Raw genomic sequence first — 19025 nt, 5'->3', positions numbered from 1 at the left:
TCTGAAAACCCTGTAGTGTGTACCCAGCCTAATTGTTTTAAGCTGGGTACACACTACAGTTTTCATCCAATAATCTGCTCAATCAGCCGACATACGACCGCTCGTTCAAAAGTCAGGTCAGTGTGTGCAGTGACACGATGGATGAAAGTCTGCCCAAATGGACGATTGTCGCCTCATTTGGTTGGTCGTACAGTTTAATATTTTCGTTCCAATCTCGTTTCCGCTGTGTAGTGTGTATAACCTTCCGACCGATCTACAACAGTGAGAACAAAATTAGTCATTGCTCACGACAACATGGCTGTAAATAGTCGCTAAAGGAACGTCCGCTCTTCCCTTTATCATCCTAAACAAGACTAGTGTGTATGCAGTCCATGGACCGAGCGATCGGACCATCGATCGCATGTAAAATCGCTCGGCATAAAAAGTTGGTTGAAATTTCTGTAGTGTGTACCCAGCTTTAGTGAGCTCTCAAATACTTGCTGTAGATGGTGTTGACAGATTGCTTTGTGTGGTCACATGTGGGGTAAGCACTGGCCACAGCGGTTGTAATTCACTGGTTACCAATGCTGGTATTGAGGAGTGAGAGAGTAGACAAAGCCACTGTTTGTCATCAGTATATATCTAAGGCTTTTGTATTACAAAGTTGAATATTCTACATGAAGTAACTCTAGTTTCTTGTACATCATACTATCTTTTACTCCTCTACAAGAGGTTGTATAGGCTGGAGGTGAATTATCACTTTGCCCACCATATTTTTGCTAACAAGTCGACAGAGGCAGGGGCAATGATGTCACAGCAGCTCCAAAAACTGCAATCTCAGCTCTGTATATAGGAACAGTTTTGGTTATCTGTAATGGACTGAGGACATAATACTTTTACTATATATCGGAGCTGTCAGGGTAACTCTAATGGCATTATACCTTTTATGGTTCTGAAACGCTTCGTTTTACTGTCCTTTAGTATATAGCAAATGAAGCAGAAACGCAGAAAGTGTCATTTGTTGTACATTTAAATAAAATAAATTGTTTACATCATCAACATTTTTTCCCCGCAGTGTGTCTGTCTCAGTCCTACGTTTGAACTGGCTTTGCAGACAGGAGCAGTGGTAGAACAGATGGGGAAGTTCATGGGCGAAGTTAATGTTCTCTATGCTATACGAGGGAACAGACGTATGTATCTTGGTTACAGTATGTTGTACTTATGTGTTGTATATGTATGTAGTGCTGGTGATGCTCATTTATTGCCATGACAACTGCCTGTAGACTATTACTGTAGGTAAGCTACATGTGTGTGGCTTTTCAGCAATGTAGTTGTCATTGGGGAGAGTTGTATGTATTCATGGCCCTGGGATAGGAAACAGCTTTGTTGTGTACTTTATATTTAATACAATTGTTTCCAGATAGCAGCTATAACTTGTGTCCCAGGACAACAAAAGTAAATAAGACTGATACAAAGACTTTGTGTTTCTCCCCCCCCCCCCCCCCCCCAAAGGTATTTTTGTTTCTAATAATACAACTTCTGGTAAGCTGTATTCATGAATGTAACAATATCCTCTAGAGCAGTGTTTCCCAAGCCCAGTCCTCAGGGACAGCTAACATGTGCAGGTTTACCATATCTCTCTGCTGGAGCACAGGTGTGGTTATTACTGACTGACACAATGTAACAAATCCACAGGTAGAATTATATCGCTGGTCACCTGGAAAACCTGCCCTGTTAGGGGTCCCTGGGGACTGGGTTTGGGAAACGCTGCTCTAGGCGGTCATTGCTGACGCTCAGGATCCCGACTCTGCCTCACGTCTGCACCTTCTACATCCTTGTATGTACTTGTTCTGTTTTGTTGTTGCATCCATCCGATGCTGCAGAGTTTTGTGGCACCAAACAAAAAATGGTGGTGATATGTTCTTCTATTACCATAAATCATCATCATTTACAAAGTGAGCAATATATCACTATTCTCTTAGTAAAAGGTTACACATTGGGGCTTCAATTGTTGGCGTTACTCGGAAAAGTAACGCGGCGTTTGCACCGTCATTACGTGACGCGTAATAGTGCGCGTAATTACCGTTACTGTGGTACCTTTAACGCTGGATTTCAGCTCGCACCTCAGGGAGCTGCGAGCTGAAATCCGTCTTAGAATTACCGTAATAACGGTAATATTTTTACAGCAGCGGGAAACGCCAACAATTGTATATGCCCCATAGTCTACCCTCCGTTCTGCAGTGCTCCAGGCGCCGGCCTAAAGACAGGTGATAAAAGTGGTGTTTATATAACCAAAACGCTAAGAAATCTGTAAATTAATAAAAATGTTATCTTACACATTAGGGTAGTACAGAAGACTTCTTTAAATAGTGCACTATGACATTTATGGTTAATTTTATTTGTATATTAGACTATATGGGGCAGATTCAATTAGCCATGATATTCTAAGTAACATTGTGGCTGCGCATTTTTACTGTTTGTACGGTAAAAGCTAACACTCACTTTTGTTCGCGTCTCTTTGGGGCATCTGAGAAGTAGAATTAACATGATTACAAAAATCTTCCTTTCTGTATGGTGAAAACAGTAAATGTATTCCCTTCATCCAAATAAAGCGCTACCAGCAGGTCATGTTTTCAGGATCTCTGTCTGTCGAAAGAGGTGGAATATTTACTCACTCAGAAAAATAGATTAACTCACCTGTGCACGATTAAAGACATACTGAAAACATGAGCTGTTGGTAGCGTTTGAGGACTGAGTTTGGGCATTTCAGGCGTACATACAATAATATGGTTTTCATATAACAAATATAAGCTATTAATGAGAGATTCTTATTACATTTCTTGCTCAGCATCAAGAGGAAGCAGATTAGAAGCTCAGGTCATCGTAGGTACCCCAGGAACAGTTATGGATTGGTGCTTTAAACTAAAGCTTATCAAGGTGGAATATATCAGTGTGTTTGTGTTGGATGAAGCAGATGTCATGATCGGCTTTCAGGGCCATTTTGACCATAGTGTCCGAGTGAAGAGGTAAGTGTCTGTGGGAACTATTATCTGATATCTGTAATTAGATGCTGAAACATGTTACAATTCGTTCAGATAATTCTGTAATGTAGGTATTGCTGAAGGCTGTTATAGTATACCACAATGAATGATTGTCTGTGCCCTCTTGCAGTTCTCATATATGCATGACTGGTCATTACACAACACTGCCATAGTTGCAGAATCTCTGCACGGGCCACACATTGTTTGCATGTCGGGGGCAAACGCAGGATTTGTAGAGAGGGGTTTCCACACCACGCCACCAATGGGTGTGACCAGCATGCATGGGGGCATGGCTATAATTTTAGACAGTGCCTGGCTGCTCTCCAACTCTTCCTATTCCCATAATATACATGGGCAATGCTGTGTGCACTACTATTAGGTGCACACAGCTCTCCCTTTTCAAGCAAAGCTGTGTGAAACGGGAGCAGGGTCCAGCCGCCTCAATTATACAGTGCCCCAGGCTTGGATGGGGGGTTTCCAGGCACTAGGACCCCCCCCCCCCCATAACATTTACTTAGACCTTCGTTACCCCATAATGACCAGGGTTCTTTGTAACATTGTTTCTATATGGTGGTTACACAGCTATAATTTAAGAGTGCATTTTACTTTGTTTTCCTCACATAGCCTCATTACTTATTTAGACTGCCCCCAGTATGTCAGTTTCTATTAGGGGACAACACAAATATAACCAGTAAGAGCTAAACACTATGTCTGTGGCTCAAAACCACCTAGATTCTCACTATTAACCAAATCCTAAAATTTTACCAGAGTGGAATCCCAGCTGAAATCTATATTTACGGCTGCGGGTTCTTCCTTTAGGCCCACATTTGCTTCGGCTTGGGTGGCTAGAGCCATGGAAGCATGGGCAGACCAGCTGGCAGAGGCCTTGCAGGACTCTGATTTACTTCCCCTGGCTTTGCATTTGAAGGAGGCATCGGGGTCCCTTTATGAGGCGGCCAGAACACAGCGGCTGTATCCTCTTCTATTCAGGCTGCATCTATTTCAGCAGGAAGAACGTTATGGCTGAAATACTGGGAAGGAGATGCGGAATCAAAAAAGTCTGTGGAAACCATTCCTTTTTCTGCAGCAGGTTTGTTCGGTCCGGAATTGGATACCCTGATCTCCCAGGCAATGGGGGGCAAAAGTACTTCCTTGCCGGTATTCCCTAGCAGGTGCAGAAACCCTCGGGTCAGCTCCTTTCGTCAGCCTTTTCGGGGGACCTCCTTGCCTAGAGGACAGTCCTTTAGAGGCAGACAGCCCAATTCTCGAGGCTCCTCTGCCAGGGGGAAATCCTTGTTTGCAGCTAGACGCCAGGCCTCCAAGACCCAGGAAAAGCCTGCGTCCTGACGACCACTCTGTTCTCCTGGAAGGGGCGCCAGTGGGGGGACGTCTGTCTTTGTTTCAGGAACAGTGGGCAGCGTCCTCCCCGAGATTCTTGGATTCGGGGCATTATATCAGAGGGTTACAGGATAGACCTGCTGGGCCCGGTTCCACATCGCTTCTTCATGACCCCGCTTCCCCGAGATCCATCAAGAAGGCAGGCGATACAGGATTGTGTCGTCTCTTCTTTTCTCAGTTATCTGCAGGGTCCTAGTTTACCAGAAGGGACAGGGGTTTTATTCAAACCTGTTTCTGGTCAAGGAGCCGGACGGCTCCTTTCGTCCTATCCTAAACTTAAAGGGCCTCAATGTGCACTTACAGGTGGACAAATTTCGGATGGAATCCCTAAAGTCGGTGATAAACGGATTAGAGAAGAATCAGTTTATGGCATCCAGAGACATAAAAGATGCATACTCCATATTCCCATTTGGATCCAACATCAGTCTCTTCTAAGATTCTCGGTGGGATCCTTCCACTATCCGTTTCGGGCCCTTCCCTTCGGCCTCTCAACGGCACTGAGGGTTTTCACGAAGATCATGTCAGTTATGGAAGCATGTCTTCACCCTCAGGGAGTTCAGGTCGTGCCCTATTCAGACGACCTGCTCATCAAATCCTCCACGGAGAATTGCTTACGTCATCACTTATCCCTCACCTTGGCGGTTCTCAAGGGCCATGGATGGCTAATAAACTTAAGGAAATCCCAGATGGTTTCGTGTCAACGCATGGTTTTCCTAGGGCTCATTATGGACACCAGCCAGCAAAGGATGTTCCTGCCTGTCGAGAAGATCAGTTCTATTCAGAGTATTACTACTCGGGTCTTGTCCTCTCCCAGCCCCTCAATGCACTTGTGCATGCGGCTGCTGGGAAAGATGGTGGCCTCCTTCGAGACCATCCCCTTCGGTCGAGCCCATTTTCGATGTCTTCAGTGGGATCTGTGGATGAATGGTCAGGATCCCACCTACGTTTGGATCTCCAGAGAATCTCTCTATCTCCAGGGTGAGAGATTCACTTCTGTGGTGGCTGATTCAGGATCACAAGACAGTGGGCAGGTGTTTTGCTCCATGGTCTTGGATCATAGCCACGACTGACGCCAGCCTAAAAGGTTGGGGGGGCGGTAATCCTGCACCTCAGGTTCCAGGGACTTTGGTCGGTTCAGGAATCGGCCCTATCCATAAACGTGCTGGAGTTGAAGGCAATTCTACTGGCCCTCCGGGGGGCCCAGCCCCTCCTCCAGGGCCACCCTGTCGGAGTTGTCAGACAATGCCACAGCCGTGGCATATGTCAACAGGCAGGGAGGAGCCAGGAGTGCATTGCAGCTCAAATTTTGGTTTGGGCAGAACGGGGAGTGGTCACTCCATCCGGAGGTTTTCCAGTCCATGGTTCAGAGATGGGGTCTTCCGGACATAGATCTCAGGGCCTCCAGACACAACAAAAAGGTTCACAAGTTCTGCGCAAGGGCAAGAGACCCCTTAGTGGATGTCATGGGAGTTCAGGTTGGGATACCTGTTTCCTCTGATCCCCATGCTTCCTCGCGTACTCAGACGAGTAAGGCAGGGAGGTCTGCCAGTAATTCTAATGGCTCACTCATGGCCGCGCCGAGTCTGGTACGCGGAAATTATCTCTATGGCAGAAGGACAGGGAATTCCTCTTCCATCTCGAGACGACCTGCTCCTGCAGGGTCCCTTCCGTCACCAGAATTTACTTCGGCTCCGTTTAACGGCATGGCTGTTTAAGCCAGCCTCTGGAGGGCTAGAAGTATTTTTTTCCTCCAGCGTGGCGAACACTATGATGCGAGCCAGAAAGCCGGTCTCAGCTCGCACCTATCTCCGGATTTGGAAGGCCTATATCAGATGGTGCGAAAATAGGACATGTCACACGTCCTCCTTTCGTCTCCCTTGTTTATTGGCTTTTCTTCTAGATGGCCTGGAAGCAGGCCTTCGTTTAGGTTCCCTAGAAGTTCCGGTATCGGCACTTTCAGTCTTTTTTTCACCTGAAATTAGTGGATTTGCCAGATATTAGGACTTTCCTTCAGGGAGCCTTGCATATTCAGTCTCCCTATGTTCCGCCTACAGCCCCATGGGATCTCAACCTGGTGCTGGACATGCTTAAAGGGCCTCCCTTTGAACCATTATTTGTGGCAGATTTGAAGTGGTTGACCTGGAAGGTCCTCTTTCTTTTGGCTATTGCATCTGCGTGTAGGGTTTCAGAATTAGGAGCTCTGTCTTGCCGGGAACCATATCTGATTTTCCACAAAGGACAGAGCGTTTGAGAACCCTCCCTTCCTTTGTTCCTAGAGTAGTTTCGGCTTTCCATCTGAAACAGGAAATTGTAATTCCAGTCTTTTCTCCCACTTTACATTCGGATTGAGTCTATGGAAAAGTTAAATGTGGTTAGGGCTCTCCGCGTTTATGTCAAAGGAACTTCTCTAATGAGGCGTACGGTTTCCTTGTTTGTTCTTTATGATGCTAATAAGAGGCTAGCCAGCCTCAAGACAGTCCATTGCAAAATGGATTACGGCTACCATTAGGCAAGCTTACATAAGGCTAACCGTCCGTTGCCAGAGAGACTTACGGCCCATTCTACCAGATCGGTAGGGGTGTCTTGGGCAGCGAGATATGGGGCTTCTGCAGACTAGCTTTGCAGGGCAGCCACCTGGTCCTCTGTCCACACCTTTACAAAGGTTTTCCAGTTTAATATATTTGCTTCCGCGGATGCAAATTTCGCTCGTAGTGCTTTACGAGTGGGGCTTTCAGAGTAGTCCCACCCTTAGGGAGCTGCTCTAGAACGTCCCCATGGTAAGCAGTGTCCCCCAGACGGAATAAGAGAAACGGATTTAACGTAAGTACATAAATCCTCTTTTTGCCCAATTAGCAGTTTGAGTTTGGCCAAATTGAGCACTGATCCTGTTGCTCGTTGCTCACACAGACTGGCAGGATCGACCCATGTGTGGCCAGCTTGAGAAATACTTGCCAAGCTTGAAACCTGAGTTCTCTTGTCTGTTGACATTTGTTGTAGTTTTTGTGCGCCTGCTTTGCTTTTCTTTTTCCTGATATTGCTGAAGTATGTCTAGTAATCTTATATGTGATGTCCTATTCACAGAGCAATGCCGCAAAACTGCCAGATGCTGCTGTTTTCTGCTACGTTTGAGGAGTCTGTGTGGTGCTTTGCGGAGAGAATTGTGCCAGATCCTAACATCATAAAACTGAAAAAAGAAGAGCTGACACTTAATAATATTCAGCAGTTTTATGATGCCTGTGAAGATGAGGAACACAAATACCGGGCTCTGTGTAACATCTATGGCACAATCACGATCGCTCAAGCGATCATCTTTTGTCAGGTATAACAAACACACTTTTCAATTTGATGTTTTTTGCTTAGAACTTTTCTTTTAAGCTGTTGCCGTTTGCCTCTCTGTCATTGACTCTACAGTATGATGTGGTTCATGGCCTGAAAAATCATTAAATACAACAGAATTAAAGTGGATGCTGTACTCTTGTCAAAGTTGACGGACATGATTCTTCATGAACTATGTGACCACATCAGGTGATCCATTAAGTGGATCAGTTGGTATTGGGGTGACCTGAATTCGCTGCCCTACAGCACTTCAAATAAGAAATAGGATTTGCAGAAGTGTAGTACAAGTGCTTTGCCTGAGGACAGTTGATATTGCCTTGCCCTGGTTTTACCATGTTCCCATAGCTACTACTAACCGCTTTGATCCAAAAAGGAGTAGGGGGGAAAGCACTCTATAGACCTGTGTTGGCTAACCTGTGACACTCCAGGTGTTGTGAAACTACAAGTCCCAGCATGCTTTGCCAATATATAGCAGCTTATTGCTGGAAGGGTATGAAGGGACTTGTAGTTTCACAACATCTGGAGAGTCACAGGTTAGCCAACACTGCTATAGACCAAGTTTTTGAAACCTTTTCCTGCGTATCTTTATAAACCTAAAAGCAATATTCTGTCTAAGATTTGGAACTGTCTAGTATCCTTAATAAAGATATTCTGTGTCACTATTGATCTAGGCAAGACCCTCAAGTTGAGTTTAAAGGCCACTCAAGTAAAATGTGTAGGTCAACTTTTCTATATTAAAAATGTTTTTATTAGTACATAGCAATTTGATCTTTGTAACTTTGCCCTGATAATATGGGTCAGGAACATTGATATGTTAACACATTTTATTTGCAAGGCTATAATTGTTCAGTTGTACCCCAGGCATTTTACCAGCCAGCAGCAGCGAGCTGGACTCTGTGACATCTCAGTTTCTGGTCAACCAGAGATGCTTTTCCATAACCTTACGTCATGCTCTGTCTTTAGGACAGCAACTTTGTTTGTTTCTCTTTCTGTCGTGCTCACTTAATTTTTTTTATTTTTTTTATCATGAATATTTATTTCTAACCAGACACGCAGAACAGCCAATTGGCTTTCCCGTGAAATGGTTAACGATGGACACTGCGTGGCGCTGCTAAGTGGAGAGCTCACAGTGGCAGATCGAGCTGAAATTATCAAGAGATTTCGCGAGGGCAAGGAGAAAGTCCTCATCACTACAAACGTCTGTGCTCGAGGTAAGCCTCTTTATTTTACCTTCTAGATAAACACTGTGGCTCAGTGGTTAGCACTTCTGCCTCACTGCACTGGGGTCATGAGTTCAATTCACGACCATGACCTTATCTGGGTGGAGTTTGTATGTTCTCCCCGTGTTTGCGTGGGTTTCCTCAGGGTACTCCGGTTTCCTCCCACACTCCAAAAAAAACCACAAACGTACTGGTAGGTTAATGGGCTGCTAAAAAAATTAATCGTGTTTGTGTTAGGGAATTTAGACTGTAAGCTCCAATGGGGCAGGGACTGATGTGAGTGAGTTCTCTGTACAGCGCTGCGGAATTAGTGGCGCTATATAAATAAATTATGAAGTTAATAGTTACTTTATCTCACTGGACTCTGCTAATTAAATCCTTTTTTTTTTTTTTTTTTTTTTTTTTTAGGGAGGGTGGTTGTTTATTGTCCAGTTGCCAGTTCCCCAACTTGTCTTCCCAGTTATATATTGTTCATTTTGTATCATAATTTTTACAGTATGGAGTAAGGCCGAGGGTTCTATCAAGAAGACCCTCTATAGATGTCAGTGGGGAGACACTTGCCTTCTATCCTTTAGACCAGGCCTGTCCAACCTGTGGCCCTCCAGGTGTTGTGAAACTACAAGCCCCAGCATGCTTTGCCAGTAGACAACCTGTTGATAGCTGGAAGGGCATGCTGGGACTTGTAGTTTCACAACATCTGGAGGGCCGCAGGTTGGACAGGCCTGCTTTAGACTACTGGTTATAAATACATCATTGATGTGACCACCTCCTCCAATTTGGCTTTGTCTTCAGTCAGGTCAGGGATTCTGAACCTGCTTAGATCCTGGATAGCGATAATTCTAAGAATCATCAGTTATAGTTCAGTAAAATACTGGAGCAGAATGAGGATGATTAGGCTAAAGTTTTGTCTTGATATAGGGGTTCTACTTGTCAGCCCTTTTTTTTGTTCTGGTTACAGTGTAAGATCCGTGTCACCGTACGAGATCTGGCAGACGAGCCGGTATCTTCTAGTGAAGTAACGTGTGGCAGTGCCTAGAACCTTGTTCCCTTATAATGCCACACTGGTTGGAGGAGGAGTGATCTAATCCCTCTCCAGAATGAGGACATGTGGCCATATACAAGTAGGTGTTGGAAGAGCCTAGGCATTCATATGGAATGTATAAGGTCCACAATCTATACCAAACCTCCACGTGGACATCTGACTTCCTTACACCTACAAGATGGCCGCTTACATACAACTATCATAACATCCAATTTCAGGTTTCTGAGAATGGCCAAACGGTTGTGCTGTTTGAACAGCCTTCCACTATTTTCACCCACCTACAAGCAACATGTCTGCAGCATCCTGGCACCATCATTGTAGCAGCCTATTAACCACTTAAGCCACGTATCGTGGCTCATTGACTGCAGCTGGTTAGCAGTACAGATTCAGAAAGCGACACCGTATCCTCGACTACCTGATGACTACTCTGCTCCTCAGTCTATCACTACAAAGTGCTACTTCTTATTACACACGTTCTCTATCCCTGGTAACAGCTTGGGGGTTCAGATTGTGGTAGCACAGTTTGCTCTTCTTTTACCTGGGTATACTCTGTTGTATATGATTCTCAAGAGCCGGTACTTAATACAAGTCTAAAAACCTTCCACCTTAGTGGTCCACATTTACATATCAACAAATGCCAGACCAAACAACCTCTGTACGACGTGCCGTGCTCACATAGCACCTACCAGGAGAGCTGGGCCTGATCCCCCTCCAGTGTCTATGGATCAATTTTCCTGTTTCCCAATTCTTGCACTGTGGGTGGTGACAGGTTCTATAAACATGTCCGTCCTTGAATCTGAATGGACCAAATGCCTGTCCCAGTGCATTTTGAATTTACTGAGGTCTAGGGCAGGCCTGTCCAACCTGCGGCCCTCCAGGTGTTTTGAAACTACAAGCCCCAGCATACTTTGCTGGTAGACAACCAGATGATAGCTGGAAGGGCATGCTGGGACTTGTAGTTTCACAACATCTGGAGGGCCGCAGGTTGGACAGGCCTGGTCTAGGGTCTCCAGGAACGGCAATTTTCAAAGCACAAGCAAGCTTTCCCCCATTTCCACTATTTTGGATATGATGCCTCCTTGGTTGATGATGGCAAGTCTAGGGATGACGAGGATGAGAATAATTTGAATGCATCACTGCAACAAGTCTCTTGCAGGGTCCAAATCTGTCAAAGGTTCTATCGGGGAGGTTCTTTCAGTTCTCATCATTCAGGACCCTAAGCCTCTTAATTTTTGCTTTCTTAGAAATGGGGTGTGCTGCCAGTGAGGAAGCACCAAAAAGTTTACAATGGTAAAACAATCACAATGAACTGGTAAAACACTGTGGTAGCGCCACTTGATATCAAACAAATTGACTGCAATAGCTGGTCATTATATATATATATATATATATATATATATATATATATATATATATATATATATATATATACATACATACATACATACATACATACATACATACATACATACATACATACATACATACATACCTACCTACCAAGAGTCAATAATATAACGGCAAAATCGGAGAATAATACTCAATCCATTTGGATGGACAGCAGTGGGACTATTAAGTGTGTAAAAGTGCCAATGACCAAGTGAAACCTTGGATAAAGCTGATGATTCCATGGAGTGCAGTGACCAAATGCTTATAGCAAGATCAGTGAAACGATAAACAGGCTTCAACAGCTAAAAGAAACAGTCTCTTACCAGAGTCTTTGATATTGCGGCTTACTGTTAGCAGCAGATGGTGTCCCGCAGTGATGAATGGTTATAGCGGGTCCCGCTTCTGGTTAGATGACGAGTACTGTATTAGCCCAAAAGTTCAGTGTAAATACAAACATTGCACCCGTGTTAGATGATTAGTGCAGCCACTCTCAGATATACCTTTATGTGGATAGTATGTTAAATCCTCCTGACTGTGAGGGAGTTGCTAAAGATCTTTGGTAGCTTCCATAGGAAAGGCAGCATCTCACCTGCCACAAATTAGTAGAGAAACCTGCAGGGCTGTCAATCCTGCACTCTTTCAGATAATGAGAACTGGTTTGAAAGTCCCAATTGAATAAATGGTAATTCTCTGCCAGTTATCCGTGCCGATCAAAAGGACTTAAAATCACTTCATTAGAAGATAGTGGCGGTCACAGGAAAACGTGGATAACTATATTTTCCTGCTTTGTGACATTATTGGACAGCTATAACACTTCTCCCAGTATGACCTGACGTTATGGGAATCCTAACCAGTAGTGGACCCTCTGGTCTCGTAGTTAGAGGACAGTGATTACTGATTCAGCACTCTTCATGGAAACGTTGGACTTTAGGCTGTCGTGCCTTCTCTAAAGCCTTTTTTCCACCTCTACTTCTGCTCTTCGGCCAGTCTGCACCTCCACTTAGGTTACTTGGAAAGCTTTCAAATGGGTGGAGCAATTCTAGGAACTTCTGCGGAATGACACACCCAGGGTGAAGCAGATGCATCTGGCTTCTTACATTCAGAATGGAAGGAGTGGTCTTGGACTCCCAACAGTTCAGCAAAGACATCACTTAGACCCAGGTAAGTGGTCTCTTCATCCAGAAGTCTTGCACGATTTCATGAACAGCTGGATGCAACAAAGAGTAGATCTGCTGGTGTTACAACTGGATTGCATGCTCCCTCCCTATGATGCAGGATCATGGGGCTTATCTCACAGGTGTGCTGTCCATTTAATGAACATTCCAGTTTGTCATCACAACCCTGAATTCTTCAAAGGGGTTGTGGGCTTTGGTCATTGTCCCAAATTGGCTCTAAATGTTCTGGTCAGTTCTCTTTAGACCAATCACAGCGTCTTGCTCTTTGGCTTCTTTTTTTTTTTTTTTCAGACCCTAAAGGAGCTGGCTTAATGGTATGGTTTGTGAAGCTCTGATTCTTTCAAGCAAGGCCGTGGTCATCTCCGTGCTCTGGAGATTAAGCCTTCCTCTTTACACTTATCTCCGGGGTTTGGAAGACGTAGCCGACTGTCTGATGCACACAAGACCCTCCCGCCTGCTCATTGTCACTCAAGTCATACGGCCTGAGTCCTTAAAGAGAGCAAAGCATAAAAATGGTGTAACTTTGCACCTGGGCAAAAGCATGTTGCATTGGAGAGGAGGTAAATGTAAAATTTGGGGCCGGACATGTCCTACATCAACTTTAAATTTCGGTGTAAAAATAAAGCTATCAAGTATTTGTGTGTAAGATGAAGAAACAGACAGTATTTATCTTATGTGCAAAATAATAAACTAATTTGCACCCCTTGCATTGTAACATGGTTTGTCCAGGAGAAAACTTACTCCTTTTTTTTTTTTTTGCTTTACTCAATGACTCGGGCCCATAATATTTAAATAAAGTTACTGGTTATTTCAATATTGCCATATTTGGCTATTTAAGGCAAGTGGCACCCACATTGCAGTGGGTAGCAGAGGGTGCTGAAAATTCTAGTTTGTGTTTAGTTTTTTTTGTTGTACTCTTTAAGAAACCAATTGGTGTAGCTGTATTGTTGAAGATGCCATTGTGGAATTAATTGTAACAACGACCAGAAACCAGCCATAAAAACAGCCTGATGGAATATATAAATAATTTAAAAATTCTTTTTTATAGGAATTGATGTGGCCCAAGTGTCAATCGTAGTGAATTTTGACCTACCTTTGACTATAGATGGCTTTATAGATTACGAGACATACCTACACCGGATTGGTCGTACCGGCAGATTTGGTAAAAAGGGCGTGGCTGTGAATCTGGTGGAAAAATGTTGCTTATATATGCTCCGTGACATCGAAGAGCATTTTGGTAAGTAATTACTGCACTCTGTAATATATTCAGCTAGGGAATCTCGTGAGGCAGACGGGGGCTATATTCCTCATGCAGGTCTAGGAGGAGGGGGCCATAGACAATATTATTGGACCGAATACTGTGTACTACAATATTTTATTGAGGCTATCAGGGAAAGTAGGGACTACTAGAGAAGCCTTGGAGGCCTACTAGTTGGACAATATACTGCTATGGAAAATGGGGAAAACCAGATGTATTTGGTTACTAGAACAAAATCAGATGTCAAAAAAATAGGATTTTTGTACTCACCGTAAAATCCCTTTCTCATAGTCCACTGGGGGACACTGAAACATAGGGGTATAGCTGGTGGTCTCGGGAGTCAGACGCTTAAACAGTTAACTCTGTGTAGCTCCACCCCTGCTATGCCCCTCCCACAGTAAGAACTTGGTTTATGTCTAACAACAAAGCCCAAAGGACGGTCAAAGTAAGTCAACCAACACACACAACATAGTCAACTTGTAAAACTTTTAGAGCAAGGGTGGGCACAGTGTCCCCCAATGGACTACGAGAAAGGGATTTTACGGTGAGTACAAAAATCCTATTTTCTCTTATATCCTATTGGGGGGACACTGAGGAACATAGGGGACATACCAAAGTCACCCCTAAGGGAGGGACTGTTCTGATAACGGCTGCACACACAACTTTACAGCCACAGCTAGCATCCTGAGATGCAAAACCCTGCAGTCTGTAAAATTCAGAAGACCACGTAGCTGGCCTGGCCAACCGTCCAGCCGAAGCTCCATGATGCGCCACCCAAGAGGCACCTACCACCCTGGTTGAGTGAGCAGACAAACCGTCTGACCACCGGCCTAGCTGTCTTCATATAAGCCAACCTGATGGTGGAAGTGATCCAGCGAGCTAAAGACACCTTGGAGGCAGGCCAACCACGTCTGGGTGCATCATACAACACAGATAGAGCTGTGGTTTTACACAAACCTGCCGTGCGGGCTACGTAACACTTAACCACGTCTAACAATAGCAAGGACTGATCTAAAGACCTAGACTTCAGGAACTACTATTTCTTGATTCATGTGAAAACGAGAAACAACTTTAGGAACAAAGGAGGGCTTGGTACGAAGTACTGCCCGATCCTCATGGAAAACATGGAAGGGGGAACACAAGACAAAGCCCCCAACTCGGATACTCGCCGTACCGAAGACTCTGTCAGCCGAAATGCAACCTTCCAAGTGAGATATCGAAGGTCTGTTGAATCTAAAGGTTCAAATGGTTGTTGGACCAATGCCTAAAGAACCAGATTCAGGTTCCACCGGGTGTACAAACGGGGGAAGATTTGTGAAGCGCTCCCTGTAGGAAAGTGTGAACTTCTGGCAAAAGAGCCAACTTGCGCTGGAAGTAAATAGACAGGGCGGAAACTTGCAACTTCAAGGAGGCTAAACGTAATCCTTTGTCTACACCTACCTGAAAGAAGGCTAGTAACCTGGAAAGGTTCAACCGTGACGTGGGAAATTGGTGAGTTTTACACCAAGGAACACAAGTCTTCCAGATTCTGTAGTAATAAAGAAAAAAAAATCTATCTAAATCCAGGGCAGGAAACCTGAAAAGCGTGCCCAACTTCTAAGGGCAATAAAACTAAACGGAGTTCTCTTCCTGTGGGAGGGGCATAGCAGGGGTGGAGCTACACTCACAGATTTAAATGTTTAAGTGCCTGATTCCTGGGACCCCAATAGGGCGTTGGAGAAAAGAACACTGTGGTTCTGACACTTCATCACAATAATTGATGTTATAACTAAATAGTCCCATCAGGTCTGAAAATGACTTCTACGTAGCAAAATAAAATGATTGTTTCCTTTTCAGACACAAGAATCAAGAAACTGAACACGGGCGACTTGGACGAGATGGAGAAGTTATGTCACTAAATAGTATGTGCATAATTCAGATATGAAACTGTTGCTATGTTTTAGGTGTTGAGGTTGTAAATACCTGTGAGAGATGCTACAAATGTGTCCTTTGTAGCTTCCTTCCCACACAATGTTTTGTTGCACTTTATAATTTTTTGTTCTCGCACATAAATATTTTTGTTGACCGGGGATAAACGTATGCACAGAGGGCCCCCGGGACCTGGAGAGGGTCGTTTTTTCACTCTACCGGGGAATGCAGTTTGGAATGATTTATTCAGCCAGAATCTTTTAATTTTTCTCTTTGTAAATATGTTGATGTAAAAGTCCATTGTCATGTGACATTTGTAATGTTTGTGGTATCATTTTGTGTCCTCTGATATTTTATGGACATTATTTAGCATTTTGTTTGTTATATTAATGTTCAGCGTACACATTTATTTGGGATACAAATTAAAGGTTTCAACTTTTCTTATTACTGATTTTGTGGTATTAAAATTCATCTTGTTCCAAACACACATGCGGGTGTTTTGTATCTAGTCCAAACTAGTCATGTATTTGTTCTTAATAGAGAATACATGATAGTGTCTAATAACCAGATAGAACATGTCATGGTGGAAATATCAGTCTCTGCATCAGGTGTACAAGAGAGGCAGCAAAACTCTAAATCTAGGTATCATTAAATCTTTATAGACAGACTCACAGCAATTATACTGAGACCACCTATATCCAAATGACTGTCCTTACTGCAATGAAAGCTTTGTGTTGTGTTTCAGTAATCGGACCAGACTTTGACAATGTGAATCATTGTAGAGAGGTAACGGAGAACATGAAATCTGTGTTCTGAGGTTGTAGGAATGCAATTCCGTTGCAATAACATTTATTCAGGCCTCAATTGTGTGTGTGTAAAAAGGAAAATCGTCCAGCAGGAATCTTGCTCCTTGATAAATCCAGAATTGGAAGATGTGAGGTTTTAGTCTTGGAGGGAATTTAAGATTGTTTTACAAGGGTACATAGTGCTAGGAGTAGTTATTTTGTAGCATTTGTCCTTTCTGACAAATCTCCAGCTGGGCAATAGATTGGGATTAAATGTCCTTGGTGTGGGAGTGTGGATATCGGTAAAAAAAAAAATAGCTGGCAGTTCAAAATTAACCCATACAGCATTGACTTACTCCTATGGACCAACATGAATGCCTGAAATGTTCTGATTATAGCCACCAGTGGCTCCATCATGAGGAGGGCAAGAGGCAACCCTGGCTCGTGCCATTACAATTGGGGAAGGAGGTTAAGGCGAACCCATTAGCCAGGACAGAGGCAAAGGGGTTAAAATAGAAGGCTGCCCCCATCTTTGACAATGTTACGATGAAGGCCTCAGTAGGCCGAAACCCTAAACGGCCATGATACCTTGTATGAGGCCCTCCCAGCAGCCACAAGGAACTGGAGTTTGGTAGCAAATTAAGTCTATAGTAGGTTGAATATTATCCGATGCTTGTCATTCAGAGATAAACCTGACTTGAGCCACATGGGTCATGGATGGTCATGACCTTCCCCAAATACAAATAGCTGGAGGTTAAACTTTAAACGATAGAGGCCTGTAACTGCTGCAGACATTGGGGGTTTTACCTAGTTTGGAGATAACTAATTCCTTCCTGATGGTGGAAGGGTCGAAAAGAGCCTTGATGTATCGCGTTAAATAGGCTTGTTCCTTGCGGGGTCAGTGCATCGGGAGTGTTATGTAATACTGCACAGTAAGCTCTCATGACCTTCATAGTTTGTGTGATGTCCTTGTTCAGAGGCCCATCTGTTGTTGGTTTGGGGTACAGTGCTTAAACCTGGTGCACTTGGGCATGTCAAGAATTAACTGGATGAACATGTCCTACAGATAAGCAAATAGGTCAGCATGGACAATGGATTCTGACATGTTAAGAATGAACTTATTTTGCTTGGATTCTCAGTGTTCTACGTGGTCTTTTATTTCATCCATATTTCCTTTGACAACAGAGACAATTTTTTTTCTTGGAGCAAACCGATTTGGTCTGTTCCAGAATGTCTGTGCATGTGCTAATAGTTGCTATTTAGTATTTGTTGCACTGCACCTCCTTGGAAAGCTGATATCACATCCCTCCAGTTGATAATGTGGTGGGTCTCTGGTGATAAGGTGTATTCAGACTCAGGGCTTGATGCTTTCCACAGTGGGCTCAGTAATGGTACAACAGACCTATTGGGTTTGCCCTCCTTTCTTGTGAAAAGAGGAAGCTGTATAGGGAGGGTTTATGATTTCTGTGGGATGTTATAATAGAAAGGACTGACTAGACTACATTAATGTGGATAGAATGAGAACAGTAGGGACCAGAACTTTTAAAAACTTTGACTCCTCACATATCTGGTTAGGAAAACATTGCAAGGGAGCTTAGCTCCAATTTTGAAAGAAATACAAGCTGTCCTGTGACAGGTCAGCAGGGAGCAGTACTGAGCATTTAAGCAAGTGGTATTGACTCCCTCTACTGGATAGAGATATATATATTAATCGATTAATTCAGAACAGGATAATGTTCACTGGGTGTGCTAATAAATGTGGAAGCAAAGCTGAAGCTTCAGTGCAGGTGGATACTGTGGGGTGGTTTGCCCCTGTTAACCATTATTTAGGGCAGGAGACACCCTGAGGCGAGCAGAGGCTTCCTGCTGTTGGCTGAAGTCTCAAGAGTTGACCAGGGTGTGTGCTACCCAATGGAATGGACCGAGATGGTCAAGCACATGAGCCAATTACCAGCCTTCATGCTGTGCGTCTCAGTGTGGCGACATTTGAAAGAATGAGACCCGCCCAATAAATTTAGTGCCCTGTCCATCGTTGGCAAGGAGGACATTGGGTTTGAACTAGACATTATTCTTGCAGTCATTTATTAATAAGCCACTTAAGACGTAATGATGCGGTGGATGGTGTCCCGTTGGAGAGATATGGGGCCACCGACTGGAGAGTTCCTCCTCCAGGGGAATGGATTGGGTATAAATATTGCCCTATGGCAGAGCAGCTGCAATAGAACAGATAAGGGCTTTAGCCCAATTTAACAGTCCTGACAAACTGTCAGGAGCATTCACCACAAAGTCTGGTTTGGACGATTACATCAGGGTGGAGGAAGTTGCTAGATGGTGTAAGATTATATAATGTATCTCTGGGCTGCATAATAACAGGCCACCACCCCTTGTTTTTGTTTGCAAACAAACTACTGCAAGTCTGTACCCACAACTCACATCAATGTACAACTGAGGCACACGTCACAATCTGATTGCTAACAAATGATTCACAAATTCA

General features: G+C 43.9%; 2 protein-coding genes across 2 annotated transcripts in view; one reads left to right on the top strand and one right to left on the bottom strand.

The window, feature by feature from the left end:
* The window catches only part of VSIG10L2 (V-set and immunoglobulin domain containing 10 like 2), a 53761-nt gene extending 53078 nt beyond the window's left edge, over positions 1-683 (bottom strand). Inside the window, exon 1 of the mRNA XM_075189676.1 lies at positions 640-683. Within this exon, the coding sequence (XP_075045777.1) occupies positions 640-683 (44 nt within the window). The remainder of the gene's footprint in view (positions 1-639) is intronic.
* Positions 684-1053: 370 nt separating this feature from the next.
* DDX25 (DEAD-box helicase 25) lies at positions 1054-16193 on the top strand. Its single transcript, XM_075190353.1, has 6 exons — positions 1054-1169; positions 2828-3005; positions 7500-7737; positions 8803-8965; positions 13629-13817; positions 15675-16193. Exons 1-6 carry the CDS (start codon positions 1115-1117, stop codon positions 15734-15736), a joined length of 885 nt encoding a protein of 294 aa, XP_075046454.1. The 5' UTR covers positions 1054-1114; the 3' UTR covers positions 15737-16193.
* Positions 16194-19025: the final 2832 nt, after the last annotated feature.

This window comes from Mixophyes fleayi, chromosome 11, assembly GCF_038048845.1.
Source record: "Mixophyes fleayi isolate aMixFle1 chromosome 11, aMixFle1.hap1, whole genome shotgun sequence".
Taxonomy (NCBI): domain Eukaryota; kingdom Metazoa; phylum Chordata; class Amphibia; order Anura; family Limnodynastidae; genus Mixophyes; species Mixophyes fleayi.
Note: the sequence above shows the minus strand (reverse complement) of the source record. Positions and strands in the feature narration are given on the sequence as shown.